This window comes from Python bivittatus, unplaced genomic scaffold (genome assembly GCF_059951505.1).
Source record: "Python bivittatus isolate LINGU-HERP-01145 unplaced genomic scaffold, Pbiv_v1 ctg000340_np1212, whole genome shotgun sequence".
Classification (NCBI taxonomy): Eukaryota; Metazoa; Chordata; class Lepidosauria; order Squamata; family Pythonidae; genus Python; species Python bivittatus.
Window position 1 is genome coordinate 21,251,944 of NW_028277056.1, and position 14,122 is coordinate 21,266,065.

Below are 14,122 nucleotides of genomic sequence, written 5' to 3' on the forward strand. Positions count from 1 at the left end.
CTGAGAGAATGCCTGAGGCAGCAACAGATGTGGGAGGAAGTTCAAGCAGAGGAAGTGCCATGGCAAGACAAGACCCTGCATGGGATATACCATCAACAGATAGCTGAGGTGGCTGACACTGAAAAATCCTACCAGTGGCTGGAAAGGGTTGGACTAAAAGACAGTACTGAGTTACTGATCATAGCAGCACAAGAACAGGCACTAAGCACCAGATCTATAGAAGCAGGCGTCTACCACACTAGACAGGACCCAAGGTGCAGACTGTACAGAGAGGCCTCAGAGACAGTCTAACACAGAATGACAGGGTGTAAGACACAGGCAGGAACAGCATATATTGAACGGCACAACCAAGTAGCTGGCATCGTGTACAGGAACTTCTGCACAGTATATCGGCTAGACCCTCCCAAGTCCAGATGGGAAATTCCACATAAGGTTGTGGAGAATAACAGGGCTAAGATCCAGGCTAAGATCCTGCAGGACTTCCAGATCCTGATGGACAGGCAGGTACTGGCCAATCAACCAGACATCGTGGTAGGACCAGAAGACAGCGGTGGTGATAGATGTAGCAGTGCCAAGTGACAGCAACATCAGGAAGAAGGAGTATGAGAAGTTGGAGAAGTACCAGGGACTGAAGGTTGTGGAAAGTAAAAGTCAAAGTGGTTCCAGTGATGGTAGGAACACTCGGGGCTGTGACTCCTAAGTGGGAGAGTGGCTCCAACAGATGTCAGGAACAGCATCAGAGCTCTCTGTCCAGAAGAGTGCAGTGCTAGGAACAGCTACAACACTGCACATAACCCTCAAGCTCCCAGGCCTCTGGTAGAAGACCAAGATTGAGGAAGACACATACAATCCATAGAGGTGAGAGGGGAATCTTTTTTTCAGCTACATGCAGAAGCTCCCTCCTCCCATTTCCCCACACACTAACAACTCTGTGAAAGGATGGACTGAGAGTGAGAGATTGACTGAGCATTTCCCAGTGAACATTTGTGACTGCGGGTGGACTAGAACCTGTGTCTCCCTGGTGCCAGTACTTTGACACCTGCACATGTTGGGTACTATGAAACTAAGGGCGTAATCATCTGTCTTTCCCCTTGTTAAGCAAAGAACCTAATGCCATGGGTAGAACACAAACCAATGAACAGGCAGGTCTGGTGGGAACAGAAAGAATAGATGGGCTCACATGATGGAGAGGAAAGAAAGGAGGAAGACAGAACCAGGGTACTCTGTTTTCAGGGCTTTGTCCCCTTTCCTTTTATGCCTTGAAAAATTAAGTGAGAAATTAGGGGCAGAAGATATTTCATAGATGTTCTTTAGGGGGCATCCATTATTTGTTTACTCAGGTTCAGATCCACTTCTGTAGTTGCCTTCTGTCTTGGGAAAGTTATTTGACTCTTTCAGCCTCATCTGTTTTCCTTAGGTGATACTGGATGTGTCTACTGCAGTAGTTATTTAGTAATGGTGTCCATCACACTGTCCAAACTGCAAGTGTGTCCAGATCCCTCAAAAGATTATAATGCCCCCCCAACACACACATACACAATGTACCATAATGCTAAAATGACTGAAAAATTTACAGCCATAATCCCAGTGTATGTATATGAATCCACCTCTCCTTCCAGAAACTGCTAAACTGGCATATTCTATCACAGCCAGAGATTTATTACAAGCAGAAGCCCTTCTGTGTTTGCCAGTGGGGCAGGATACAGGGGAGAAGGGCCAATTAAAAAACCAGATCACAACACAGCTACTATAATAAACAGAAATTTCTATAGAAACACAATTCCATCACAGGAACTGGCTGGAAACTCAGATCACAAAAACATATGTTTTGGATTACTAGATACTATTAAAGAGAGAAGAGTTGATGTGAAGCAGCCTGCCCCTTGCAGCTTCATCCACCCAGCTTCATCATTTCCATTTCCATCTTGAGTACTGAACAAAGGATACACCTCTGCCACTTTAAGTGAATATATAACTTCTGCATTTTGCTCTAATTTCTAAACTTGCATTCCAAAACTGGGTTAGATATGCCTTCATAAAATCCCAAAATAAAATCACATCTCTGGTGGTTAATTAGCAAAGCTGGATCAAGGTGCTTGATTATTAGTCAGCATTTGATTGAATTAGAGTTTTCACTGTGGTACAAGGAGTAAAAATATTTTTTAAAAGAAACTAGGTCTGCAATATTTAGAGAAGAATAATTTACTGATTTTTATCATGCAAGTTTCATCAACTGGTCTTTTTTAGCCTAACTGGTTGAAGACAATTGTAATATTTATTATGTTGCTGATGATATAAAAACCATGTCCCAATTCCAAAGGATTTTGTCTTTATGAAAACCATTGTACTATCCAAAGTAGTTTAATGCAAAGAATGGAGATCCACAGAAAGTTAATATCCATCTTCTTATCATGGGTTAATCATTTAATCAGTTCCATTAATGGGTGTGATGTAAAGCAGTTAATTCTTGACAGTTTACTCACTAGAGATATAAAGACCCAGATCTGTTATCATGGCCAAATTTAGACTGGCCAATGTGAAAAAGTCTTCTGCTCAGATAGTTCCTCCTTCCCCTCCTGAACTTTCTGATTCCTTGCAACTAGTGTAATGGTTAAGGTCTCCCAAGGGGTGGTATTTGGTGATTTTTGCCTTACGATGATCTAGAATTGGGGTAAGCAGTGAGATGGCCAAGTTTGCTGATTATGTCAAATCATAGACTGACTATGGATTGGAAGAGGGCATTGTTGCTTAGCTAGCTTGTAACAAAGCCTGTTGGCTGCAACTATCTTGTTGGGAAAACATTGAGAAGGAAGATCCAATCCTTAGATGAACCTTGAAAACCTCTTTGGTCTCTTTGAAAATGGCATAAATGCACACCGAAATCAAGCTGTCTTTTAAGTATTGAGTGACTTCATGCTTGGCATTAATGGTTAGGAAAAATGGTAGGCGGTATAATAACTTGACTTAAATGGAATGCCAAGATGGATTCTGTGGGAAAAAGCAATGTCTGGATGAAGGAGCACTTTATCCCTGTGAAGAATAAGGAAAGGCATTTGGTTGGGATTAAGCCATAAAGGTGAATCAAGCCTTTCTTAAAATGCTGTGCAAGTGGTTTCAGGAAAGAATAACATGATGAAATGGCTGCAAGGGAGTCATTTATGGAGCAAAACATCAAGCCACTTTGCTTCTGATTTTAGAGAAATACCACAAATATGATGAACCCAACTAAAGGAATAAAAATTTTTACTTTGCAAATTTATTTTGCATTTGTTTACAAAATAGCTCTACTTAACTGAAATAAAGGTCCTTGTGGAAAACCTAATTAACTCTAGTCCTAAAGGAGTTCAGTAATGAATCCTCCAAGCCATGAGATGGAGAGAGCTGAAGTTTGGGTGGTGGATCTGTCCTTGATGGATGGATAACAGTTTTGAGTGTCTCAGAAGTTGAAGATAGTCCAATGAACTAGCTGTAAGAATGGTTGTCAAGCCCACTGTGGGGTAATAAGGGTGCTGTTGGCCAAATCCTGTGAATCTTTACAAGTCCCTAGTGAGAAAAGGTACAGAAAAGTGCTATTCTATTAGACCAGAAAGGCATTGCCTAGAGACTCCACCTTTGCTACAGAAATATAGGCAGTGATGATTGCCCTCAGAGGCAACAAGATTAACCTTGTGCTTGCCCTAGCTATTGTCATAGCATGTAACTACTTTTAGATGTTAACTGGGACCAGCTGAACTGGTCAGCCAGGTTGCTATTATTTCCTAGCACATATATTGCAACAACACAAATCAAATGAAAAACATGTCAATTCCAAATGTGCAATGCAAGGTATAAAAGGAGCATGGACTTGGTGCTACTTGTTAATGTAGCACTGTATCCTGTTTTATAGCCACTGGAGATATAAATCTCTCTGGGATGGATTTTTAGGCAGAGATGAGAAGAGCTAAGAAAAACAACAAGGAGAGAAGCATAGTCAAGGTTCATAACCAGGTTATATCAGGATTCTTAGGGCAGCAGTACAGGTGAGAACAGGTGGTTTAAGACAGTACCAAAGTTCATAGCTCAGAATTTTGGAGTCACATGTTGGAGACTCAAGATACATTGGGCAACTTCCAGTTGCACTGAACAATGAGAGTCATAGTGAGCTTACCTGAAATCTGCCAAGGAGGGCATCTCCACCTAGGTGTGGCAGGGCATCTCTACCTACATGTTGTTAGCTCTTTACATCAGCCATTCAATGCTTCTTTGCCCCTACAATCTGAGTTATGTTACCTCTTTAGAAACAGGAGTGGGGGTAGCAGCTCCTCATTTTAAGCGGTTTCCACATTTGGAGAGGAGCTCACTTCCAGCTCTTCCATGAGATATAACTGATACCCTCCTGTCTTCTAAGACCTGATCTAGAAGAGACACATTTCCTCCTAATCAGAAACTGTTTGGAGGCAATGTGTTGCACAGGTGAATCCATGTGTATGAATCAGAGAGACCACTGTGAGGTCATCCATTGAATTAAATGTGGGGAGATGTAAGACTGATTAAAGGAAATACATGTTTATACAATGTATAATTACACTGTAGAGTTCCCTGCTATCAGATTGGTGATGGCCACTAATTTAGATGGTATTAAAGGAGACTGGAAAAATCGCAGGAGGCTTTGCTATCAATGGTTATTAGTTCTGATAGCTGTTTATGCTTTTTAAATCACAGCAAACTTAAGTACCAATTGCTAGGAAGCAACAAGGGAAGAGGGACATTGCCCTTCAGTCCATGCTTGCAAATTTGTTGAATGCAGTCTGGTTCCACTATAGAGCACAAAATACCAGACTAGATGGATTATTTCCACAGGTTTCGTCTTCTGTTTTTATGCTGTTATTGTGGAGGAAAACTAAGTAGGACAAAGGACAATTCCTTTTGATAATACAATGTGCATTTGTGTATTTGGAAGAACCTTCACCAATCTAATGGCCCCCTGGTGTTTCTGTCTACAAATCCCAACATTCCCAGTCAGAATGGTAATGAAATTCTTATCAAGAGGTTGCTTTTTCATAACTTTGCCATATAACACAATTTGACACACTAAGACAGTTATAAATGATAGTAAAATTAGCTCCCAGGGGATGAGACTAACTCCTCTCAGCTGAAAATTGACTAAAAATTTTACATCTCTATATTCAACATCAGTGCCATGTAAGTTTGCAAATGGACACGTTTCATGGTCTCAGCTAGCAAACACTGTTCTTCTCACAGACCAATACATCTCCCTTGCACACGAAGTTTGCCTTTTCAAACTGTTCCATCTGTTTTGGTAGCAGTTCCATTTAATCCATCAAAATAATACACGGCATGGAATGAACGTTACTCTGTCCTTCTCAGTCTCAGTAAAAATTGCCCAACTTACCAAATTTCTCTAAGTTTTGCTAATATGATGCTGACATAGCATTTTTAAAACAAAACTGCAGTGGCAAAAGCTCCTGAACTTAAATTACAGAATTATAGCCTAATTAGTCTAATATGCCGGAGAGTCTTTTTTGGCAGAAGTCTGTCACTTAATTCTTTTTGTCAGACTGTAATTTCATTTATATGGTTTATATGATGACATTTAAGGAGAAATAAATTATTTTACAAATGCATTGCTACAAGAGTTATCTTAACGAACTGATTTTTAAGAACCCTGAAGTCCCTGATATTAACTCCCTGTCTTTCAGATAACTCTTTGCATTATGCCAGATTTGTTGTGATTAGATTAATATTTTTATGAAGGTACTATTTTATAAATTTTAAAATGAAAATAATCCAAGCCTGAATTCATACACTTAAAATCTTTCCAGGTGAAATGACCCTGTTGTGGAACAAAGAACATAATGAGCTGGGCGCTAGATGCCAAATATTATCACAAATATAAGTGTCTAGGTTCCCAAATAAGGCTCTATCCCAGTGTTTCTCAACCTTGGCAGCTTGAAGACGTGTGGACTTCAACTCCCAGAACTCCCCAGCCAGCCTTGCTCTATTCTTTTTGAAGAAAATAAACAGAAGATGAACTACTTTGATCATTTCTTTCACCCTCATATATGCTGTGAACATGTGAACCAGCACTAAGGTTTTGGTGGCGAAGCATATTATATTCCTTAAAATTTCCAAATTTCACTACAGCAGTATAATTGAATGTTCTCTGATCTGGCACCTCTGGCTATAACTGGAAGTGAAACTCCCAGAATATCTAGCAGCAGGGGTCCTGGGGGCATGCTGGGAATTTTGGGAGTTGTAGGACCCAGAACATCTGGAGTGCGTCAGATGGTGGAAGTCTGCTATAATCTTTTGTTTTATGGAGATATAGAAGCCACATGTCCAATTTCACAGAGGACAGCCTTCCAACTGAACAGCTACTAAAGAACAATATTCCATTTGAAAATGCCGCTTATTTGTATTCAATCTGATTTTAAAATAAATAGTCCTGGGAAAGGACAGCAATAAACTTGAAGTTGTCCATCAACAGACATCAGCTGGTCATGAATTTGAAATCATCAGAACAATCATTCTGTTGTTGACTTAAGGACATGACCAGATTTTGCAATCCATAGTAACTATTCACCAACCCCTTAAATATTTCAAATTCTGTCACATGACACATACTCTACAGAAAAGTCAGGCAACAAAAGCTTTTTTTTTACAATTTGCAATTTAATACACAAAACGACTTAGAAATAGCTTTAAATAAAGATGGGCTCATCTCTAATAATCCACTGTGCAGAATATATTATTGTGAGGTATTAAAAAACTAACAAAGATTTATCTTTGTGGCTGATTCCTTGGCAACTCTTGGGACTAACATACTAAATTAGAAATCCAAAAACAAAGTCAGCTATGGATTAAAGTTGGAAAAAGAGCACACACATAAGTAATTCAAACTACATATTCTTTATGCAACAGGGGGTTGAAAATTGAATTAGCTGACACCAGCTGGAATAAAAATTAGATATTGCAAATCAGCTGAAGAGATATTTGGATACATTTTCAAAGATGGAGCCCATACAAAAAAGTCTGAGTTGACTACTGCTTGGTCATTTTTCGATTAGAGTGAAATGTAATTGCATAAATTATAGTTCATACAGCGGGCCATTTTTTCCTACTTAGAAATGGGAGAAACAATGTGCAGAACAAGTTCAGATAATATGAAACTTCATTCTTTGCATTCTGTCCTACTTTGTCATTGACTGTGATTTATATGAGGTTGGTTACTGTTATATTTTAAGATTGGCTCCCAACTGTGTTAATAGGCCTAGTTGAAAATTACCACATTTGAGGTGCTACCTTTGGTGTTAATAATTGTAATGACACATTCTGTGCATGAAAGTTATCAGCTGACATTACAGTTATTGTGTAATCAACAGGCATATCATTAGTACCTTTAAGCCTGATTAGCATAAAACTCAAACAAAGAATCAGAGATCTGGAAAAACCCTGATGCCATGAAGCAACAGAGGACAAAGCTGTATATTCTAAGACCCTCATACAGATGTCCAGATAGTTGTGGCTAACTTTAAGCAACAAAAAGTTATGATCATAAAATAGGATTTCCCTTTACACTCCTTTCCTGCATCCTTGGAGTAGATTTGTAACATGGCAACAGGGTGCAGCAGAGGAATGGGAGTCTATTCTCCTAGAAATGGATTGTATCTAATTGTGCACAGATATAGTTTGATACAACCACCGGTCTGTTCTTTAAGGTTTTTAATCTGTCAAGTTAACAGTCTTATGAATAAAAAAAAATACATTCCTATCAATGTGTAGTTAAATAAGATTAGGATTAAATTGCACTAGGTGAAAACTAAGCAGCACTTTCCTTAAACTTAGTCATTCGGTGAGTTACTGTGCTCACAGTTCTCCTTAACATTCATGAATTCAAGTAAAGTCTGCATATACCCAAGCGTTTAAGAACAGAGCTAAAATATTTGCATACAAATATTATAGACATGCTTGATGTATATGTGAAGGGGTGCCGTATACTTCTGAAGCAGCCATTTCAAGGCACCCCCTGGCCTTATTGTGCTATCAGGAATGTCCACCATGTGTTTGGCAGTGGATTAGCAGTATGAAAGGGAGGATGGGTGGGCAACAGTAGCAGGACTTCATGCCACAGGCAATTGCAGATACCCATTAAGATTATTGGATAAGGAGACAGACTAGGAGGGAGAAAGATTTTAGAGAAGTCATCTGTTTGCCCACTGGCATACAAATATCCTGAGGTGGACTCAAGAAAAAGGATGTGGAGGCAGAAGGAAATCGCAACACTATAGCTGAAAAAGCGTGGATTCTTCCCCCCCTCCAACACACACACTGCTAATTCTGTGGGTCCCTGGTACTGCAGTCATAGTTCCACTACTTTCGTTCCTTTGAATACAGAAAAGTAGGAGTCCAGTGGGTACCTCTGACAGATATTACAGCACCCCTTTCCATACCCCCAGCTCGGCCTCTGATTCTCACTGTTCCTTGCACTGTTTCTCCATGGCAATAGAGCTTGTCCCAAGGCCTCTGTCCTAGTGATTAGATGGGATGGATCTCTGCCTCCTTTTGCTCCTGCCAAAACTATGTCACCCATCCCGCCAGTCTTGCCCAGTGACTTAGTAGGTACTGCTGCAGTCACCATCTTGACTTTTATTACCATACCCTGCTTGTTATTATAATGGACTGGTCTGATCTCTGGTCCTTTTCTACTGGCCTTGCTTGATTTAGCTCTTGCACCCTGCAACCAAATCATAATCCAATGCTTGGCTGCAAGTAAGAGTTAACATTCATTTCCTAGGGCTAGATCAAACTCTTAAAAGCTTTTGATAGTTTTCCAGGGCAGCTTGGTACTTTCCCCTAGACTAGCTGGAGACAGAAGTGTAAGAAGCCAAATTAATGGTAAGCAGGCTAGATCCCATCTATCCCAGACTAAGGCTGAAGCAACCACAAGTTGAGATAAAAGCAAATTTTAACTATATTAAAGCCAAAGTCTATTTTGATTCTTGACTTTTTTACCCTTCTGTTTAGATATTTAGAAAGATTAACCTTAGCTTAGTGTCAAGGTTTATCTGTCTAAATATCTAAAACAGAAGGGTACTACAAGTAGTCCTCACTTAACGGCCATTTGTTTAACAACAGTTCAAAGTTACTACAGCCTCGGAAAAAGCGCTTTACAACCTGTATTCGCACTTACAACAGCTGGAAACCGTCGCACCACCCCCACAGTCACATGATCGCAATTTGTGACTTTTATGACAACTGTAAAGTGAAACACATGGTCATTAAGCAAATCATTTGGTTGTTAAGCAAATGATGTGGTCATTAAGTGAATTCCAGCAAAAAACGTCCATTGGGGAAGCTGGATTCACTTAACAACCATGTGATTCACTTAATGACCATCGTAAAAATGGTTGTAAAATTGGGTCCAGTCAGGTGGTGACTTGCTTAATGATCACCCTGTTTAACAATCAATTTTCCAGTCCCTATTGTGGTTGTTAAGCGAGGACTACCTGTATCTGAGGTCCTCAGACTGTAGGTGGCCTCTAAAAGCCTAGGTTGCAAGCCCAGAGTTCTTCCAAAAGTTTTCATCAAATTGCCATCTTTACAGTGATAGAAGGGGCAAGCTATTAAATATATAGGAAAGGGGTATTATTAATTGCATTTATTTAATGTAGTGTAGTTTTAAATATATTTCAATTAAATAAAAATAGGTTGTCCTAGTTTTGCTTACTTTTTGGAGTACAACCATTGGCTGGGGTGGAAAAAAGCTTTGCACCTCTGGTCCAAAACATGAAAAGACAACAGTTGTGACCAAATCTCTCTTTAGGATCAGAGTTCTCTAACTAGTTCTCTGAAGTTTTCCTTGCCTCAACCCAGTAAATTTGGAAAAGAAAAGCAGCACAATTTATTCTGCAGTTGTTACAAACATTCAAGAGTCTTTCTCATTGTTAACCATCCACTTGATAAGTTGTGAGAAAGTTAAATGTTGTCTGGGGAGGGGGACTTCAGGAAGTGCTGTAGACTGCTGGCTTTATTTATTTAAAATATTCTAGATTGCTTTTAAGTATAAAACCTCTCTCTAAGTGATTTCCAATATAAATAGACATTTAACCATCAGCTTCAACTAATGAATAAGAAGCACCCCAAAATAAGAAACAATGAAAGAAAAAAGAACAATAAGAAAGTGTAAATATTACTTATCTTTTGAATGTGTTGGGTTCCTATTCTGCCTGATCCAGGTGCTCAAGGAGGCATATAGAATCCTCCTCCTGTTTGTGATCTTTCTACCCCAGAGAACATTTTAATCCTCAAGGATTGTGAGGAAGATGCTTGCAGTTCAGAACGATTAAAATCAGCAAGCATTTTGCTATTGAATTCAGTGAGCTATGAATATTGCTTCTGGAGTCTCTCCCACTCTCTCTTAGGGGGAAAAAAGCATTCTTTATCGTGGGCTTTAATATGCCATCTGCAGAACTCTATGGCTGTGATCATCATCAAGGAAGAACACTGAATGTCCACTGACCTTTAATAAAGAACTATAAAAAAGTACAATTAGAGTATAATTAAAAAAAACCTCAAAAGGCACTGGAAAGTTGAATGCGTATTTGAAGAGATATGCTGATCTGCATAAAAATCCAGTTCTTGTAAATGATTTTAGGAGTTGCCATCAGTTGCCATTCTTGAGCAAATATTTACATGTTTTAATGGCTTGAGAAATAAGTTGAAATATGACCCTGCTGATCTCAGGAGGAGGGGGCAGAGGGCACAGATTTTTTTCTTTCTCTCAGACATTTCCTCATTGTTTATTTAACCCTAGCTTGTTCCTTTTTAAAAGTAACCCTCTGTAACTCCTGGCTATCCTCAAGCTTCATCAGTTCGAACAATCTCCCCTTTTATAAGAAGAATCAAAAAGACATGAATCACCTTAAGAATGGTATTCTTCTGTGGTTCAGTTACACACAGCACTCATTCCAATTTTTCTTGGTCAAGAAGAAGCCTCTTTTTAATCCTCCAGCATAGTTAAGTAGAAAAACATGGCTAGGTAAGTGAGTTACTTTCATGGTGAAGCAACCCTGAGCGATAACTCAGTGGTAGAGCACACACTTCACATGCAGAAGATCCCCATTCAGTCTCTAACATTTCTAGTCATGGGTGGGGCAAGACAGCTGCTAGGTCATTTCATTCTGATGCTGCTTTTATGAAATCAGTAAAGACAGCCTTGGTAAGACATGGGATACCTGCATGGCAACGTCTGAATAGGCCCCTGTGCCCAGCTCCCAGGTACTCATCATAAATTATAAATGCAGTATGAAAAAAAGGGGTTTTCTATTTACTTCCATGGATTGCATAAACATATTCATGCATATGCATATCAGTCAGCAGAAATTCTACTTCGTTAAACTTCCAGTCCAGTGAATGCCAGTAATACACATTTTTAGGTTCTAGGAAATCCCATCGGGTTGAATGAGGAAGATTAGGTCGACAAAACAGCACAGAAGATTATTGTCTATCAACCAGCCTGTTTGTCTCCCTTGTCAAGCCATGTTCAACCTAGTGCTCACTGGATGTGTTGACTACAATTCCCATCATTCCCAGCCGATATGGCCATTAGGAGGAGGCTGATCTAGCTGGATATTTTTTATTGGATTGGCAAAGGCTGTATGAAATTTTGGGCAGATTTAGCTGATTTTTTTTTCCTACTTGTATATGCCAGGAATTAGAAATGTGGGACCACTTGTCATGCAAAGCATGTGCAGGAACCTGAGAAAAAGCTAAAGGTATGTAAAAGAGCTAAAATCACATGGAAAAGAACCATAAACTACATGGCCCAAGCCAGCATTTCCCCTCAAGAAGCCTACAGACCTAGGAAAACATTTGAAAATTGCATCTTTCATCAATTCCTATGGCCATTGCGACTCGGGAACTGCATTTGGAATCATGGCATGCAAAACTACACATTATTCAAAATGTATTTAGTAGAAAAGAACCCTGAAGCATAAATCTGAAAAGCACAGTTATAGTCTATATACATGTAGAAGTTATGATCAGACCATCTCCCAGGGACTGAAATACTATATCTCGCCTCAGTTGTACAACAGCGTATCCAGCTTTCATGTTTTAGAAAATTGATGAAATATAAAAGCCTTAAGGCAAAGACTATCCCAAAATGCTTCCAAACAATAGAAGTAAGAGGACTGAAATGTATAACTGGTGATACCATTAGGAGGCCAATCCTGTCACCGTTAGGTTCTGTTTTTAAATAGTTATGAAGTTACCATGATTTAGCTGAAATTAAGAAAAATCAGAAAATACAGTCTGTAAATTTCATTAAGGTTTCACCCACCTTCCTCATCCTCCAATAATTCATAATTATTTCATTAGCTCCCTCCCATTGTGCAGATGGCTACCTCTCCAAAACCAATAATTCGTAAAGGATTCAATTTATAAAAAGCATCTACTAAACAGGTATTTAGTACAGGTAGTCCTCATTTAACAACTGTCTTATTTAGCAACCATTTGCAGTTGCGATGGTGATAAAATGTAACTTTAGGACCAGTCCTCACATTTATGACCTTTGCAGGTCTGTAAAGCAAAGGAAAGCCAAAGTAAGTTCATAAGCACAGTCGCAGTTTTATTTAGTGACCGAGTTGCCAGTCCCAGTTGTGATCACTAATCGAGGACTACCTCTATTTAACAACATAGATCTGTTTTGTCCCCCCAGGGACAAAAGCCTCTTCTGATATTTCCTTAATGATATTAAGGTCCAGTCACCCTTTGGAAGGTTCTCTGCTCATGCCCCATTGCAAAAGAATCTCATCTCATTCCCAGAGAAGTATCCTCTCTGCTCAGTTACTATGGGGAGGAACAGTGCCATGGTCTGCTTTCATGTAGCCTAAAGCTCCTGAACTTGCAGAGGGTCAAAGGAAGAATGCATGTTGCCAATATCTCCATGCTGCCAAAATTAGGCTTTGGATAAGCCAAAGATACTTGGCAAGACATAACAAATAGATAGAGTTCTAGACTTTAATCTGTTTGTGGCTTAGGTAGAGTTTAACCTTGCTTAACATAACTCCTAAGCAACACAGCTGACAGGTACCTGAGCCCTCTGAAGAGCTGCTCACATGAACGAGCTACTGGGTGGAATTCCACTCATGTGGCAGCACTGTAGCAGCCAGCATGTAGGGTTGAATATCTGAAGCAGTCGGTTGCCTGGCATTTAATAAACATTTCCTGTTGCTATAACCAATGAAGGAAGAGAAACAAACAAGGCATATATTGCTAGTGTTACCTACCTCAATAATATAAAGAACCACATTCTTATAAAAGCAATACAATATGCATTTTGTCACTCGATTGTAACTCCAGGCTCCATGGACAAGTAACAGCTTCTCCAAGTAGGAAAACTGTAGGGAAAAAAAAAAAATTGATTGATTATGTACCATCAAGTTACTGTCAACTCTTAAATCATCTTTAGATTTAGATTCTAGATCAATCATTGCTTGGTGGAATTAATTTAGGATAAATTATTCTGAATTTTTGCATCCACCACAGTGGTCAAGCCTGAAATATTCAACATGGGGCATGCTATCAGCTTTAAGTAATTATTAGTTCTGATAGCAGCATGTGTCCCAATCTAAGTAAGTAACATGAGCAGAAGATGCTCTTCCATTCCTACTTGCCATGTGCATCTCTCATAAAGATATGATTGGCTACGGTGGGAAATTAGACTAGATGGGTCTTTGGTGTGGTTCAAGATAACTTTTCTTAAGCATTTAGATTTCTACACAGATATTCAGAACATTGTATCATGATCTTGTGTCAAGATTCAATTACATGCCATATGTAATTGGAAAAAAAGATTATATTGCCACAGGAGATACATAATGCAAACCTGCCCTCATAAAAATCCATGCAACTAGTTTTTATCTTCTTATGATTTTAGTTCCTCATAATGCTTCTTCTTTGTGCATGGGCTTAAAGCTCTCTTAATTTTGTGAACTTCCTGGGAAGACACCCAGTCTGGTGTAGTGGTGAAGGGGCTGGCCTAGAAACTAGGAAACTGTGAGTTCTAGTCTTCCCTTAGCCATGAGAGCCAGCTGGGGGACTTTGGGTCAGTCACCCTCTC

At 39.4% G+C, this 14,122-nt stretch overlaps 1 protein-coding gene across 2 annotated transcripts in view; it reads right to left on the reverse strand.

Moving 5' to 3' along the window:
• ATP8A2 (ATPase phospholipid transporting 8A2) overlaps nt 1-14,122 on the reverse strand; it is a 355,224-nt gene that overhangs the window by 141,051 nt on the left and 200,051 nt on the right. For both annotated transcript variants that reach the window (XM_088140682.1, XM_088140683.1), the window contains one exon: nt 13,290-13,400. In XM_088140682.1, the coding sequence (XP_087996808.1) occupies nt 13,290-13,400 (111 nt within the window). The remainder of the gene's footprint in view (nt 1-13,289; nt 13,401-14,122) is intronic.